Source organism: Apodemus sylvaticus, chromosome 12 (assembly GCF_947179515.1).
Source record: "Apodemus sylvaticus chromosome 12, mApoSyl1.1, whole genome shotgun sequence".
Taxonomy (NCBI): domain Eukaryota; kingdom Metazoa; phylum Chordata; class Mammalia; order Rodentia; family Muridae; genus Apodemus; species Apodemus sylvaticus.
This window is the reverse complement of record NC_067483.1, coordinates 88,642,168-88,660,307: the sequence shown is the minus strand read 5'-3', so window position 1 is coordinate 88,660,307 and position 18,140 is coordinate 88,642,168. Positions and strand designations below refer to the sequence as shown.

The window sequence follows — 18,140 nt, the reverse complement described above, 5'->3', positions numbered from 1 at the left end:
AATGGGCTAAGGAGATGATTCAGTGGTTAAGAGCACTGATTGCTCTTCCAGAGGTCCTGAGTTCAATTCCCAGCAACCACAGGGTGACTCACAACCATCTGCAATGAGGTCTGATACCCTCTTCTGTCTAAAGAGAGCAACGGTGAATACATTAAAAAAAAAAAAAAAAGAATACCAAACACCAAAGAAAAAAAACCGGTAAGCACATTTTGGTTAACAGCACAGTTTGTTATCATTTTTATTAAAATAAAACTTAATGTTATAAATCACGTACTAAAGTAGCCATTTCATGATGTACTTACAGAGTTATAGACATAGATGAAGACATCACAAGAAATGATAATTCACTATCAATAAACAAGTGTCCTATAGGCAGAGCTGAGCACTGTAACAGTCAGGTTGACTGAAAACTAGAGTGAATTCTTGATTTCATGGAGATCTGAGTTTAAATTGTAGCAAGATAGCTCTGACCATCACTGATCCCAAATTTAACCAGACAAAAATCCAGCCTCGGAGGATAGCTCATTGGCAGAGGTCTTGATGAGCATGTACGGTGCTCTAAGTTAAATTACCAGTGAGAGAAACAGAATGGGACAGGTATTTCCACATTGACAGCTATTATAGAGCTCTTGGGAGCAGTTTTCTCCAGCCCTGGTGATGGTTATTTATTTAGAATCTCGTTCCCTTTCTGAGGCCTCTTTATCCTCAAGTAGGGGCTCATTGTGTCATCCATCACAAAGTCATACAGTGCCTTCACCCAGGAGTTGTGATGTGGTAGCTCATCGTAGTACTCAGCTGCAATCTTCCTCACCTGGAAATGAAGACACAGAGAGGTGAACTGTGTCACGGAGGCCTTGGAATGACAGGTGAGTATCTGACATAGACAGAAGGACAAAACCCAGTCAAAGGACAATGCCTCTGTTCATGAATAAGGACAAGCTACACATCACACACATAAAAGCCTCTATCGTAACCCACACTGCATTTAGAGACTAGCCATCGGCAATCAATTCAGCTTAGCAGATGGAACAAAAAGCCACTGGGGTTATAAAGTTGTAAAATGACAGAGCCAGTTCAAAGTTCAGGCTCTGGAAAAGCACTTAAGCTGTTCTTGGGGATTGAGAGTGTATTATCAACCAGGAGAAAATAAAAGTTAATATTTTAAGGACATAAAATAAAAAGTTAATACATTTCATATTACTTGAAGCTATCCTAGAGAATGCATTAGTCTCATGTCCAGTGCAATTCAAATGCTGATGTTATAAATCCCTGGGTGTCTACTGTCTTTAAAATGTTGTGAACAGCTGGAAAAATATATGCTTAAGAAGTATTTTGTGAACAAAAAATCTTAGTAAAAATAAGTAAAAAACAAACTTCAAAAATCGGGATATTCAGGCAGTGTTGGCGCACGCCTGTAATCCCAGCACTCTGGGAGGCAGAGGCAGGCGGATTTCTGAGTTCGAGGCCAGCCTGGGCTACAGAGTGAGTTCCAGGATAGTCAGGACTATACAGAGAAACCTTGTCTCGGAAAAAAAAAATCGGGATATTAGCTGGGTATAGTGGTAAATGCCTTTAATCCCAGCAATCAGGTGTCAGAGGCAGGTGGAGGAGTTAGAGGCCAGCCTGGTTCACAGAGTGAGCTTCAGGCCAGTCAAGGGTTTCAATTCAGTGCATGACAGAGGAGAGAAACAAAAGCCTCTATTCAGAATAGCCTGGCACCAGGAACTGGAGGCTAGAGTCACATCAACTCAAGGTTGCGCCCACTCAACTACATGCTTTATTTATACAAACCTTTATTCTGATTATGTGAGGTTTATCAAAAAGTTGAAAGAATAGTCAAATTAATCTTCAGCCACTTTACCAGTTAACTGCAACAGAGCTACCCTTTGTGTGATGTTCTGAATAAATTGAACCAAAGCGTTTGCTCTCCTTGCTGAACATGTTGAAAGTTGCAGATGCGATTCACAATTGCACTGTGTCATTCCTCAGTGTTTCCCCACTTATAAACCACAGTACTGTCACGCTGCAGCGACATTACACAAAGCTTTATTTTGACAAGAGTCTCTGCTTGAGGAATATAGAATTGGTCCCTGTCCATCCACTTTGTAGATCATTTTTGCAGGTCACCTCTGTATTTCATAAACGGGTGGGAAGATTATAGGAGCCTGGGCACGGGGATTGCTGCAAAGTAGTGTCTTCTTGAGATACACACAGGAGAGGCTCATGAAGCCCCACACCTAGTTGAGGGGCTTTGGCCCTTAAAGGCTTCTGGAGTCGGGATCCCTGATAGTTTCCCATGCTCTGTCCATGACCCTTGGCCCATGAAAATGAGAGAATCGATTAGACCCAGTGGGCTATGAAAAGAAGACATGAATTGGAAGGAGAATTTCGCAGAGTCAAGGTCTGGTAAAAGTAGGGGATTGGTATTATCAAAATATGCTGCATACGTGTATAAAGTTCTCAAAGAGTGAAGTAAAAAATACATACATCTTAACATAGCTCATCAGCTCAAAATGCAGCTGATGTTCACTTTACAAAGGAATTTGATTTTTTTTTAGTATATAATTTTTCTCAAGATTTTATTTTTTATGTATGTGAATATACTGTTGCTCTTTTCAGACACATAAGAAGAGTGAATTGGATCCCATTACAGATGGTTATGAGCCACTATGTGGTTGCTGGGAACTTAACTCAGGACCTCTGGAAGAACAGTCAGTGCTCTTAACCGCTGAGTCATCGCTCCAGACCCCAAGGATTTGATTTTTAATTGAGTTATTTTATCAAGTAAAAGGTTTGTACATCTTCTAACACTTCTGAATTCTAATTGTAACCACCAAGTGTAAGGATCCAGGAGAGTGAAGGTTAGTAAAATTAGGCTGTCAGACACTAGATCTACACTGTGCTTTCTTTTTTATTTTGAAGTAAATTTTTGCTTGATAAAACATACCAGTCTTTTGTAAATGAACAAGTGAAAACTAATTTGGATCCATCAGAAATTAAAACAATAAATTGAACTTCTCTTACCTGTGGAAGACGGCTTCCAGGAATATTGGGGAAGTCATGATGTTCATTGTGATAGCCTCCGTTGAACATGAAAAAGTTGAAAGGCCCATAATATGAGTTTGTGTCTTGCCCCTTAAAGAACATGTAGTGGTCAGCTATTAAATGCCCAGAAATTGGGTTCAAACCCAAGCCAAGTAGAGAGGCTGCCAACATGTAGATTAAAGATTTAATTCCAAAAACATAGTAAACTATAATGTTAAAAGTGACCTGGGACACAATATTGATGGTTTCCAGGTAAGTAATTGGTTTGGGATTGATGAAATAAGGTCGAAGAAAAAGAAACAAAGGTTGAAAAACAACCCATATAAGCTTCCGGAAAGTGGTGCAGAAGAACCAGGCCTCAAAGTCAGAAGGAGCATCCACATCAATACCAGCAGCTCCAAGGTATCGGTGGTGATCTATGTGATACATTTTATAGGAAATTGAATATGGAATCCCAAAAGGGAGATTAGCAAATATTCCAAACCAGCGGTTCCACTGGGCCCTGTGGTGGCCAAAGGGGAAATTGTGGGAAATCTCATGGATAGCCAGAGTGACTGAGTGGTTAATGGAGCTGCCAAAGACAAAGGCCCAAAATATGACCCATTTCCACTGCAAGTCTTTAACTAAGTAAAACGAAGCCAACTGGACAAGAAACATCATGGTTATGATCCATATCAGGTTAGGGTCAGGTTTCATCAAGGATTTTATCTCTGGATACTTTGCTGTAAGAAAAAATACAATAACAAGTGTAAGTGGAGAAAATACAATATAATTATACACAACTGTAATCAACACACCTAAGAAATTATAATGAGGTCTGGAGAGACAGAGTTCAGTGGGTAAACTGCTTGTGCGTAAACAGGAGGGCCTGAGTTTGACCTCCAAAACCAAAGTCAAAGTACCAAGTGTGCTAGCAAGATCCTGTGACCTCCAAACTAAGAAGACAGAGACAGGTGGATCTTTAGGGCTACATTAAGTAAAGTCTCTTAGCTCAATATTAGACCTCTACGAGGGTATAATGACAAATCAAGATTGATAAAGTATGCATCCCTTGGTGAAATAATTTATTATCATTTAGTATTTTGAACACTTAGTAATAATATGATAAATATTGTACTATAATGAAATAATGTAATTATTCATTTTCTAAATATTCTCTTTTTAAAGATTTATTTAGTGCATGTATGTGAGTACAGTGTCACTGCCTTCAGACAAAGCAGAAGAGGGCATCAGATCCCATTACAGAGGGCTGAGAGCCATCATGTAGTTGCTGGGAATTGAACTCAGGGCCTCTAGGAGAGCAGTTAGTGTGGTAAGCCACTGAGCCATCTCTCTAGCGCACTCAAAATATTCTTGAATTTAGGTGACAGATTTTTTTTGTCCTTCAATAAAAGACATGATATAGATGAAATATTATTATATGTAATAATTATAGAAAAAATAAGAAAATTTAGCCATACTCTAAAAAGTATAATGTAGATTTTTAATAAAACTCTGGTTGTTTCCCATACATGGACTGAATAATGTAATGAGAAGAAACTAATGATCAAATCATGAAACAATAGGTAAAGGTTCTCTGTCTGGCGTAGTGGCTACCTCCCAGCACTCAGGAGGCAGAGGCAGGCAGATCTCTGTGAGTCTGAGGTCAGTCTAGTCTACAGAGTGAGTCCATTAACACTGAGGGCTATGTAGAGAGACCTTATCTTAAAAAAAAAAAAAGATTCTCAGGATATAGACATTAGATTAGGAATACTCAAATTAGAAAAATCTCTTTGAGCCTAAAACTTGGACAGGTATTTTGTTATTTTAGCCAACAGTCCTTTGGAAAGTAAATATAAAACTTGCTTTTATGTTTACGTCATATAAATATCATCTCATTGAAATGTGTGTACCAGGAATAGAACCTGACATGCAAGGGAAGTGAGCCCTACCCTGAGCCCTAGAGATCTGAGGTATTGTTTTTAGATGGACTCACGCTTGGTTGTCCAGGGTGTTCATATTGCCAATGTCTTTACTTTGTTAATGGGAAAAGCATGGTATAGACTAAGTATATGCGTATTTTTATTTAAGTTACCATTTTATTTGTTTTTAATAATGTATTTATTTTTGTTTTGCTATATATTTGTGCCCTGACTTTGGTCTGCATGTATGTCTGTATGAGGGTGCCAGATCCCCTGAACAACAGTTACAGACAGTTGTGAGCTGCCATGTGGGTGCTGGGAATAGAACCCTGGTCCTTTGGAAGAGCAGCCAGTGCTCTTAACTACTGAGCCGTGTCTCCAGACCCCAAATTACCATTTTATGAATACATTAATTATACATATTAATGAGACTCAGTGTGCTTTTGTTCATGCACATACAGTCTGTGCAGATCAACTCTAACTTCCCCTTTCCCACCCCACCCCCCCATACACTTTCCAGCCTCTAGTTTTCAATCGGCTTCCTCAGGCTTCTACATGCAAAGGAGAAGATGTGGTGCTTACCTTTCTGTCTCACTTTACATTAACCTCTAGACACACTAACCTCTAGTTCACCACATTATCTACTAACTACAGTGTGTGTATGGTTCTGTGTGCAAAGGTCAATGCTGGGACTTGCTCCTCCTCAGTCACTGTCCACCTCAGATTTTACAGGCTTTTTAAAAGATTTATTTATTTTATGTGTATAAGTGTTTGGACTGCATGTATGTATATGCTCCACATGTGTGCATGGTGTACAGGGATGTCAGAAGAGTACATCAGATCTCCTGGAGCGAGAATTACAAATGATTGTGAGCCATCATGTGAGGGTCTGGGTCTTCTGTAAGAGCAGTAAAGTATTCTTAACCACTAAACCATCTCTCCAGGACCCCACCTTGTATTTTGAGACAGAGCCCATCACTGAACCTGAAGCTCACTGAGTTGCCTGGGCTTATTGGTCAAAAAGCTGCAGAGATCCTATTGTATCTGTGACCCCTGTTCCAGAATGACTGATGTGTGTGTATCTGTGCCTGCGTTAATGTCAGTGCAGAGGAGCTGAACCCAGGTCCCTATGCCTGCACGACAAGCACTTATTGACTTCTGAGATCTCTCAGTAGTTTAATGATACATTGTTTTGTGTGTCACACTTTCCTTATTTTTGCTGCTTGTTAATGAGCACCTCAGCTAATTCCATAATTTAGCTATTGTGCATGCCATAATACATATGAAAAAAGGTATCTCTTTTATATGTTGATTTGTATTCATTTTAGAGGTGTAGCAGAAAGTGGGAGAAATGACTAGATGGAAAACTTATTTTTGGTGTTTCAGAGGAATAATAGAACTTTTAAGAATTTGTTTGAGTTCAAGGCTCTTTCCCACTTTCTCTTCTATTAGACTCAGTGTATCTGGTTCTATGTTGAGTTCCTTAATCCACTTGGACTTGAGCTTTGTGCAAGGTGACAAATATGGATCTATTTTCACTTTTCTACAGACAGCCAGTTAGACTAGCAGCATTTACTGAAGATGTTTTCTTTTTTCCATTGTATTGTTTTGGCTTCTTTGTCAAAGATCAAGTGTCCATAGGTGTGTGGTTTTATTTCTGGGTCTTCAATTCTATTCCACTTATCAACATGTCTGTCTCTGTACCAATACCATGCAGCTTTTGGTAGTAAAGCTTGAGGTCAGGTTTGGTGGTTCCCCCCTGAAGTTTTTTTATCCTTAAGAATTGTTTTAGAAGGTTTATGGGACATATGGGGAGGGGGGATCCAGGAAAGGGGAAATCATTTGGAATGTAAACAAAGAATATAGAAAATAAAAATATTAAAAAAAAGAATTGCTTTTGCTATTTTGGTTTTTTGCCTTTCCAGATGAATTTGAGAATTGCTCTTTCCATGTCTTTGAAGAATTGTGTTGGGATTTTGATGGGGATTGCATTGAGTCTATAGAATGCCTTTGGTTGGATGTCCATTTTTACTGTTAATTCTGCCAACCCATGAGCATGGAAGATCTCTCCATTTTCTGAGATCTTCAATTTCTTTCTTGAGAGAATTGAAGTTATTGTCATTCAGGTCTTTCACTTGTTTGGTTAGACTTACCCCAAGAGATTTTATATTATTTGTGGCTATTGTGAAGGGGGTTGTTTCCCTAATTTCTTTCTCAGACTGTTTATCATTTGGTGAAGTGCTGAAGCCTGTTCTCTGACCTCTCCGAGGTGTAGGCTCAAAGAGGCAGCGGTGGGAAGCACTGCACCCCCTCTTTGGCACCTGCAGCCCAGCACACTCTTTCAGCTGAAGTGCATCTCTGGAGAAGCCCATCTGAAAGGAGCTGGGTGGAGTTTCTCTCCATCTCCTTTGCTCTTGGACACCCACAAGGGGATTGCTTATAAAGCATGAGATGGGCTTCTAACACTAACTCTAGTGTAGATGGAAAGTATACAGAGCTCTTTCTTCCCCAAAGTAAACACATTTTCAGAAGTACATTGCCATTTTGATGCTGTAATTTAAATAAGTTCTCAGAGCTTTTTCCTTAAAGTTATTTCTTTTCTGTCTCCTGAAATGGAACTCTGGGGGGGTAAAATGGTATTTTTCATCAAACGCATTTCAAGGGAGGTGGCACATTGGTGATAAGCTTGTGGGAAAGATTCAGTGCTAGAAAAGCATAAAAAATGTCCTTCCTGCTTCATCGATTTTCTGACTACTGAAGAGCAAGTAAATTTGAGCGTCAGTTTTGCAAGGATGAACATCACATTGTTCTTATGCAATATGTTGATAAGATTTAGATAAGATGTACCCCATGATGGTTCATATTAAAAATGTGCAGGTGAGCTGCAATATTGTGCAGGGAGAAAAGAAGAAACCCAAGAATTAGATAAAAGTCTTTTATGGGGGCTACCTTAAAATACAGTTCAGAGGTTCCCACACCCACTAGGTTGAACTCATTCTGAAATAAGAAATTTCTAACTTCGATACTCATAAAACTTGGCGCCTTGTCCTTTCTTTAGAAAAGTGGTGCTGCTGTGTGAAGTCCTGGGTTTGGGCCCCAGTTCTTGGGGGAGGGGCTCCACACTTTCAACGCCTCTTCCATTGGTTTCATTGCTTTTAAAACATAACAGGTTAGACGGATATTCTTTGCAGGCTGCTAGCCCAGATTAGTAACCTCCTAGCATTCATCTCCCTGCCTCTCACTGCACCTTTAAGAGGCAGAAAAGTCAGGAGACCGCAGTGAGGAGAAGTCAGGCAATGCTGAAAAGCAATCGGCTCAAAAGCCTGCAGGTCGTGAAGGGCGGCCTGGGAGAGATGAGAGAGAGAGTCCTCTGGGAATGAAACGCAGGCGTGCCCAGGCTACTCCAGGGCAGTAAGGCTGGCTTAGTCTGACTTAAACACACTAAGTGAACAAACTGTCAGGTCAAGTCAGGTCGTTCTGTATTTGGCCGGTCATCTGTGCTTCAGTGTCTTCACCCTAACACCACAAGGGAATAAAAGTGTCTATGAACTACCCTCCTGGTGTCACAGGCTCGTGGTAGATTTACAAAGAAGCACACCAGAGCCTGGCTTCTCTAATAAGCCTTGGAATTGCAGGGTAGTGCTGTTCCCTCACCAGTGAAGACTTCAGACTGCACTGAAGACTTGCATCCCTAAGGCTGAGTGCCTAAACCCAGCCTCTCTCTGTGCTGCGGACCTGGGCACAGGCTACACACTGTGGAACGTATGCACAAGACCTCACCCAGGATCTCCCGTCTCCTCTGCGCATGCGGCTCCTCCGTGTAGACCCACTCAAAATCTTCCCGAGAAACGCGGCTGCCCATGGCTCTGCGCGGACCTCTCTGGGTTCTGCTCCAAGTCCAACCTCTTGAAAGCAAAGGAGGTAGAGGCTGCAAGCTCTGGTCTGCAGGTGCCTGCACTGTGTTGAGTGAAGTAGCAGATGGGCAGAGCCCAGCCTGCTCCTCCCACTCACCCCACCCCAGCCAGCCACCTTCTGGATCCAAGCTCTGGGGCCAGAGTAGGAAGAACTTGTTGCTAGGTCTGAGGTTCCTCGGGGCATGAGCACCTGTGGGTCCAGCTCCTGTGTCTACTCTCAGCCCTCATCCCGGAACAAAATGGAAAAGGAAAGAAATGTCTGCGGGTAGACGGGTTGCTGGCCATAACCTCCTGGAACTGAGGATCCTAAGGTGGCTGCAAGTTTTCCAAGTCAGAAGGATGCCCGCTTCAATACATGGCAGCACCCTGAATTGTGGTTAGTTGTTTAGCTTCCAAAGCAAATGATCAGCAGAGCCCTGTGTGTCTGCCTTCTAAAACATAAAGGTTCTCCCACCCAGAAGGAAAACTGTGGCACTGGAAAGCCAGCAAGCCAAATGGAAGCACGCGTGGTTCTTGTGTGGAATCTGTTATTCTGATGTATGCATTTCTCTTACTTGTATCTCTTACAGAGGTCCCTAAGATCTTCAACAGGGGACATTTTGTTTCAAAATTAACTACCACTGTGGGTCCAAAAGAAACCAGGACAAGGATGGCAGAAGGGAAGACGGTGTGCTTCCTAATAAAAGAACACACCATCCACTACAAACTACACACTCCCCACACCGCGCCACATACACAGGCAGCCAAATCTGTTGAGGTCCCTGGCTCAGATTGCCACTGTATAGGAACTAGGAAAGTCAGAGGACCATGCCAAGGTACAGCACAGGGGTGCTGTCAGTCTGAGCTGTCTTTAGAGAGCAGCAACCACAGTGACTGAGGTCTTCAGTGATTATAATTCAAGGGACATACAGAAAGAGATCCTGCGGGGCGGTGGTGGCGAACGCCTTTAATCCCAGCACTTGGGAGGCAGAGGCAGGTGGATTTCTGAGTTCGAGGCCAGCCTGGTCTACAGAGTGAGTTCCGGGACAGTCAAGGCTACACAGAGAAACCCTGTCTCAAAAAACCAAAACCAAACAAAAACAAGAAAGGGATCCGAAGAAGGAAAGGCTGTCAAAAGATGTTCAACCAACTTCAATGTGTTTGACTTATTAAGATTAGGATGTGAATTCTGTAGTTTTAAAAACAGATTTGGCGTTTAATTTAAATCACTGGAGGTGTTAGGAAGTTACTATTAAAAATTTTATTGGGGTTATAGTGTTTTATGGTTATAGTTTCTCAAGAGAGTTTTTCTCCTTTAGAGGTAAGCACCAGAAAAACACCAGGAAAAAGTACTCTAAACTAAAACAGCTACAGTAGGAAGTGATGCTGTGCTACTGTTACAAACTAGAGTTCTCAGCGTAGTAACATGAAATGGACCCCAAGGCGTATGTTCTCTATAAGAGCAGTTGGTATGAACAGTAGGCTACACCGTAAATGTGCAAGCTTTCTTGTGTGCGCATAAACACCCAGGACCCCCAAGGACAGATTACATCGTGCAGGAAGAAGTGGGTGAGAGGATGCCAATGGAATCGGTTCCCATTAGTGTAAACAGTGATCCTCCTGTCTCTTCCCTCAGGGTGCTGTGATTTCAGTGTGTACCCCTTCGCCAAGGCACTAGTAATTTTTAAGAAATTTTTCAAGAATATTTTCCTTGTATGTGCTTTTCTTAAAACCCACAAAAGCACTTCACCATGTCCGAGGTCTTTCCACAGAGCTACATTTTCCCCATAAGCTTTGTGAAGGCTCAGCGCACCTGAAGATTTCTGGCCACAGTGCTCCTGAGCTTTGGCTGTTCAGGCTAGGAGGAGAGACTCTCCCCGGGTCCTCTACATGCCCGCTGCATAAAGAATAGCAGCTCTCCACAGACGCTACCTCCCCGGGTCTCCAGCTGGGCTTAGGGTTTCACTCGCTGTCAGCACCCCTGATTCAGGCCAACCCTGGAGCTTGCTGGCTACACAAACTGGCGTCTGCTTAGGCCATTTTCCTTATTCCCTCTTGATATCAGAGCTCAAGGGTATGTCCTGAACTGGCCTTTTCTGGACTCTCATTCTGTTACACTGAGATTTTGTAAATGTAGACTCTATGGAAGGGTAAGGAGAAAAAAAAATTCAGATAAAAAATGTAAACTTTTTAAAAAGTAGAGTTGGAGATTCTGAGAGTTTGAGGTATAGAACGATTATGAGAGGGACTAACTGCTTTAGCTGTATCTAGATCTGCAGTTCCAAAAGCTACACGGTATAAGAAAAAAAATAATCTGAGAGAAGCACAGACCAATGCTTTAGAGTTTGAAACTTCCTTAATTTGCTCTCCAGGTTTCATCACTTTTGTTAGTCTTGGCAAGCGCGTCCGGGGTCAGGTGAAAGGACTGGGAAGCCTGCACAGCTCCTGACGCTGCAGGCACGTCGGGTGAGACAGACCCTTCTCCTCCAGCCTTCCCTTCTGCCTCTCTAATTAGGTAGCTAATTGTGTTCTGGGTTATGTGCTTGAGACAGGTGATCCTCTGTAGGTGCTGCCACATCGGTGATCCTCTTTCTCAGCCCGGAACATGCCACCACACCCAGCTACAGACGTTTGAATAATCTTCCAGTTGAACTCTTATTAACTTTAAAAGGTTTGGACCTGTGATATGCTTTGTCAGTGTTAATTCACAGGAGGAAAATTATAGCTAGCATTCCTCACTCAAGCAAACATGGATCATAATATCTTCTTCTGGACATCAAGTGGGCACAGTATCAAGTCAGTGGTTCTTTGCCAATAAATATTTTTTCTTGTGCTTTTAGATTAATAACAGTATTTTGCAGTTACAATACCCACAAATATGACTAATTTGGACAGAACTGATGGGAGACCAATGTTCCACCTTGCCTGTCAGTTGTCTGCCCCTCAGGCCTCCCTTGGCACTGCCATCCCTGGCTGGTACTGAGGCCTACTGTGCCATTTACTGTTGGCATTTTTAGGTCCATATGCTGTCCAGTCTCAGTGTCTACACAGCTTCTTCTTCTTCTTCTTTTTTTAAATTGTAGCACACAGCCTTCCCAGGGCTCTGGGCCTCCCTCTTCCAGAGCAATGCCTTCCCGTGGCTGAGTGGCGATGCCTTCCAGTGGCTGAGTGACTCACTCAATTCTTTGGGGTACTGTGGGGTTCTGTGGGTTTGTCCTCATGTCTGTGAGCTTATACATCTCAGTTGCCAATTGCTAATCTACTGTTCGAGTGGCATGTTTCAAGCAGGAACACCCTGGGATGCCAGGCGGTCTGGTTATCCCGTGGTGATCAGTCGGGCTCTCCGTTTGCTTCCCAGCTCAGCCCAAGAGCAAAAGCAGACAGTGGGGGGAGTTCATGATCGCAACAACAGCAACAACAAATGTAATGGAATCCAGTTCCTTTGTAAACATCATTTTTCATACAATCCAATGAGGCTGGGTTGTCAGAATAAAAGATAGATTAGAAAAGTAATGTGCAAAAGCGCTCTGTGTTTCTATGTACCAGCAATCTGTTTCAAAGCTGCACTTAAATGGAGCAACAACGCTTATGAAGATACAAAAAAATGCATCTAGAAACAAAATGTTTGTTAGACCTTTAAGATTAAATGTCAGCAGTTTGGTTGGAGGTTGTCATCGTTTGAATATGCTTGGCCCAGGGAGTGGCACTATTTGGAAGTGTGGTCTTGTTGGAAGAGGTGTGTGAGAGTGGGTTTGGACTTTAAGACACTCATCATAACTGCCTGGAAGTCATTCTTCCACTAGCAGCCTTCAGATGAAGGGGAAGAGCTCTCAGCTCCTCCAGCTCCATGCCTGCCTGGAAGCTGCCATGGTCCTGCCTTGATGACAATGGACTGAACCTCTGACCCTGTGAGGCAGCCCCAATCAAATGTTGTCCTACTGAGAGTTGCCTTGGTCATGGCGTCTGCCCACAGCAGTAAACCCTAACTAAGACACAGGTGTACAGGGCGGTGAAGCTGGGCTTCCTGGTGTCAAACAGTCTACTGCTCAGCACCAGACTCTGGCCAATAGCATTAGCTCTTTGTGAAAAGACATTCAAGACTTGCATTCTCCATGAAACAGGCAATGCTAATAGACTGAGAGGTTAAATTCCATAAAAATGTAAGTTCTCCCATTCAGCTGATTGATTGACAGATTCTAACCAAACTTGCAAGTAGAATTTTCTTGAAAATTGTTCAGATGGTTTTTCAATTTACATGGAAGAGTAACAACAAAACCAAGCAACACTAAGATATCTGCAGAGAAGAGGAAAGTGCCTTTGCCAGAATTTGTAAGATTGTATACAGCTTTAATATGTCATTTATAGAGCACCATGACTAACTCAGGCTGTGGTAAAAAAAAAATTACCATGGAGTTGGTGGGTCCCAGAAAACAAAGGCATGTTCTTCTAAGTCACAGGTAGGCAAGCGTACAACCTTGGCATTGGCAGTTTCACTGGTGAGGTCGCTCTTCCGAAATCATAGAGAGCCTCTTCTCTGTGTCCTCAGGGTAGAAGTAGAAGGAAGCCCACTCAGGTCTTTTTTATAGGGGAATTAATCCTATAAATGAGATTCTACTCTCACTTCTCCGGGGCCCTGCCTAGAAATACCATAACATTGGTATACAACAGATGACTTATTCTGGAAGAAACAGAATATTATTGACAAATGCATATAGAACATAATAGTGGGGGCAGAATCCAGTGTCCAGCAAGAAATCCTACGGATATGTAGTAGTGTAAGATCAGTGAGAGGAGGTAGGGGTTGTGGGATGAGCCCGCCTGCACTGTGTACCAGCACTGCTCAGGCAGACTGTGACTGAAATGTGGACGGTGGGCTGAGCTGCTTTTAAACTTGGGAGACATAGAACTTGTTACAGTTAGGGAGGACTTAGTAAAAGACAAAAAGTACAAACCATCATGGAGAGACTTTGGTCACTAAGTGCACGGCTCCATGGCCATCATGGAGAGACTTTGGTCACTAAGTGCGTGGCTCCCTGGCCAAGGGCATGCTCAGCTTGAGGCTGGAGGCCCATCCCTGGAACCACAAACCAAGAGCAAAGAGGACAGTTAAGATCTGTTTGTGACAGGACTCCAGAGACAAGAGTGGAAAGTCAAGCCATACACCAAGAGAAAGTGACTGCAATACGTATGATCAAGGAAGGTTTCTGATTTAAAATACAAGGAGAAAAGAGGAACAGAAAACAAGAGACAAAGGACCTACCAGGACAAGAAGCTCTGTGGCTTTGCAGTGAAGGACTAATGAGGATTCACACCCTTTCAAGTCCTGATAACATAGGATTCTATTGTGATACACTGGTTACACAGACAGTGCAAAGTTCAGAGTCAATGCACATGAGGAAGAGACACTGTCCCACAGTTGGAAGGCCTCCTCCTCAGATAAGACACTGTAGGACTTCAGCACCACGTCACCTAGTTACAGCGAAGCTACAGAGGCCATGTTGGTCAGGACCTGGAGTCCAAACGACAGCAAGTGGAATCTGAGGGAGAGAAGAAGGGATATAAATCCTTGGCTTAGGACTGGAGAGAGAGCTCAGCAGTTAAGACCACAGACTGCTCTTCCAGAGGTCCTGAGTTCAATTCCCAGCAACCACGTGGTGGCTCACAACCATCTGTAATGAGATCTAGTGTCCTCTTTTGGTGTTTCTGAAGACAGCTACAGTGTACTCATAGAGATGAAATAAATAAAATAAGCCTTTAAAAAAAAAACCCACACCCCTATGGACACCTGATTTAAAAAAAAAAATCCTTGGCTTCTCCTCCCACCTTCCTCCTGTGTCTCCCAGTAGGCAAATAGCCAGAAGCCAGCTGATGGGGGAAGGCTTGGCAACAATCTGCAGGGCCTGCTGCTCTGCAGAGCAGGGCAGGGAAACCCAAGGGAATGAGTGTGGGCTAAATAGGTATGAGAGTATGTAAATTTCCCAGGTTGATATGCAATAAGCCCCTCCCCTGTTATCAGGGACGTTCGGATAAAAGGCACAGTAGGATACGTTTTCAAAAACTCGCTGCCAGAGTGAAGGAATAAACTCTGGTGTCCACGCTATGGGTGAGACTGATAGCAACTTACTATCTCTAGAAAATGGATGTCCAACATCAACATTCATCCAAGAAAATGTGAGCCTCACTCAGGGGTGCACACCCTGGTGTCTGTGCCCTGCATGCTGGCCTATTTCTCTTCTTCACAGCTCAGTGTGAAGATTTTGCATCCTATATAGCTGTTTTGAAAAGCAGACTCACTGCTCCCCAGTTCCCGGAACTCCAGAGCCTCCGTGGTGGAACCACAGTGCCCCAACTGCAGGCTTGCCACATTTCTCATTCCCTTCCAGCTTCGCCTCGTTGCAAAGACAGGGAGTTCTGCAAGCAGTCCCTGGCTACAATCACACCGGCACCCTTGACCCAGAGGAGTCCCCACACCAACTGCCCAAGGCTAAGACTAGCCAGAGCCAGCACCTTCACTCTTGTTACTTGGAGGGAAGGGGTTCTGAACTGGGCAAGACCAGTAAGAAGACCAGGAAAACAGCTCACGCACAGCCCAGCTGACAGAGACATTTGCTGCCAAAGGTGTTAATCCCCTTGGGTGAGAATAATGCCACGGCCACAGTCTTTGCCCCCAAACTGAAGCAGGCCTTAATACCTTCTGGCCAGGATGATGGACATTGGCCAAGTTTATACCAAGGATTCCCAGATTGTGGCCACAAATTACATTAGTCAGGAGCGTATACAGCAAACCACCAAGGCTGCTTACTTCCTGGCTTCATCCAGTTGGGGGCAAGCATACACCCTGTCATATTTCCTGTCTATGTGCCTCCTGCCATTGTGAGATCAAGCAAGTCCAATGCAGTTACGGCAGCAAAACTTGTTTTTAGAAGAAAAGCACATGACTTCTTATCTTGCATGAATAATAGCTTGATGTTTTTCTTTTATAACGACTTCCTGCTGAAATTAAGATGTTATTGTCAGGGACCAGGAATCATGGGATGCTAGTCAAAGGTCAGGACAGGATTCAGGCATTAGGGCATTCTTCAGCTCTTCCAGGAAGTTGTCCATGGACAAGTGAGGCTTATAGGTTAGAAGCCCTTTTGTTTTGTTGATTTTTTAAACACAGCAAACTTAGATTATAGCTTTAACCATCACATTCCCCCTTGAGGTTGTATTCTGAGTAAAATTCTTGACTGTGTGGTGGGTGGGTGTTCGTATTGGAATCTAATACGCATGAGCTCAATGGCACCCAAAATGGGATTGATGTATCTCGTTAAGGCTTTGGCCAACAGTAGTTACCAGAAACGGAAGGATTCAGGGTCCTGCAATGCCTGACATCAGAGTTGCTGTCTAGGAAGTGCCCAAAATGAGAATGGGAGCCAGTTATTTGTCTCCTATTTGGTCCTCCCCACCCCTACCCCCACAATGGTTTTGTTGTGGTTGTTGTTTTTAAAGAGGTACTTATTATATAAGTACACTGTAGCTGTTTTCACACATAGTAGAAAAGGGCATCGGATTCCATTACAGATGGTTGTGAGCCACCATGTGGTTGCTGAGAATTGAACTCAGAACCTCTGGAAGAGCAGACAGTGATCTTAAGCATGAGCCATCTCTCCAGTCCATGGTTGTTGTTTTGTATTTTTTTTCTATTTTCTATTTTGTTTTTGTACAGACATATTATCTCTAATGCTCCTCAAGTAGTTTGTATATCGGACAATTTTTTTTCTTAATACAATAACTTCTTTTTTTCCTGCTGAAATTAGGATGTTGTTGTCAGAGACTGGGAACCCTGGAATGGTGGTCCAAGGTCTGAATGGGATTCAGGTAGTGGGGCATTCGTCAGAAGCCTCTGCTTCTCTGAGTCAGGTAAGGATACAGGAGGCACTCACACTGGCAGAAATGGCTCACGTAAGCTTTCATCACACGCAGGGCTAGCAGCCTTTAGGCTGCACCTGATTTCTGAATGGGGTGTCAGCCAAGTGGACATGATTCCCATTCTATCCTGGCACGGGAAGCCACATCCCTTGCTCCAGGTTAGGATCTCTCTAAGCTGTCCCCACTCTACTTGCTGAGGCCCTGCAGATAGTCAGGTGAAGAGTTCAGTTCCCTACCTCCAGATGTCTCACTGCCTCTTCCCTGCACAGGCTGAGACTGGAAACATTTGCTCACTTTGTATCATATCACCCAATGGCGAAAGGGCCTGTGTGATGTTTTGGAGATCATCAGGACCGTTGGCCTAACAGCCAGTTCTTGAGGCCAGCCGTCTGTCATCAGCCCACGTGGGGTGTAGCTGAGGCAAGAGTCTACACAGGTGGAAAAGGCAGCTGAGTGTTGGCTCGTGGCTTCAAACCCCTGAGCACATCAATTCTCTTATGTAGCCTTCTTGTAGCTGTGGTTGGGCCTACAGGTGTGTGCCACCATATCCCTTGACCTTAAAAAAAACCCAAAAACCTCTTTTTGAAAGGAAAGTTTAAAATAAATGTCCTCTGGTACTCAGGTAGTCATAGGTAGTAAAGAAAATACAAAAAAAAAAAAAAAGATATTGATATATTGTGATTAACACCTTAGGTCACCAGCCATTTTAAAAGTAAAACTTGGTAATAAAATCATATAGTAGAAATAGGGAGTTTTATGATATGCTTGCAAAATGGCAGACATGGGTGGACACCCTCTCTGGGATTGTAATTGGGCAAGCAAACACACAGTTGAGCTCTGTAACAGAGTCAGGCTACCTGGAAACCAGAACAGCTTCCTGATATTATGGAGGTGAAATTCTTCTGGGGTAGCTTTTGGAGCATCACCACTCTCTGTCGGGAGGCTACAGTGCCATCCAGTTTCCTGAGGAAGGCAGCAATGGGGTAGGGAGTTGGTGATCAGAGCTAAAAACTGTTTCCTTTTGGCAATCTAACTCTTTTTATCTCTTGGGCCAGAGGATGATGGCTTCTGGTGATTTTACTCTTTCTTGCTATTCTGGGGCCCAAAGCAGCTGGCCTCTGTCAATTAAATCCTGCTGATAGCAGCAGGGGAAAAGAAACTTACTTAGGTTCTATTCTGGGCCTCTCACTGGTCAGGCAGAGGCTTGGCGCTCCTTAACAGTTCATGAGCCAGAGAGGAGGGGAGGGGAGGGGAGGGGGGAAGGAAGGAGAAGAAAGGGAAGGGGAGGGAATGGAAGGGAAGGGAAGTGTCTTAGTCAGGGTTTCTATTCCTGCACAAACATCATGACCAAGAAACAAGTTGGGGAGGAAAGTGTTTATTGAGCTTACAC

The 18,140-nt window shown here is 43.4% G+C and overlaps 1 protein-coding gene across 1 annotated transcript in view; it reads right to left on the bottom strand.

Moving 5' to 3' along the window:
• Window positions 1-247: 247 nt before the first annotated feature.
• LOC127697612 (sphingolipid delta(4)-desaturase DES1-like) overlaps window positions 248-18,140 on the bottom strand; it is a 24,911-nt gene continuing 7,018 nt past the window's right edge. The window contains exons 2-4 of the mRNA XM_052200876.1: window positions 8,727-8,851; window positions 3,025-3,767; window positions 248-811 (exon numbers count right to left, since the gene is read on the bottom strand). Of these exons, the coding sequence (XP_052056836.1) occupies window positions 662-811; window positions 3,025-3,767; window positions 8,727-8,808 (975 nt within the window). The 5' untranslated portion in view covers window positions 8,809-8,851 and the 3' untranslated portion in view covers window positions 248-661. The remainder of the gene's footprint in view (window positions 812-3,024; window positions 3,768-8,726; window positions 8,852-18,140) is intronic.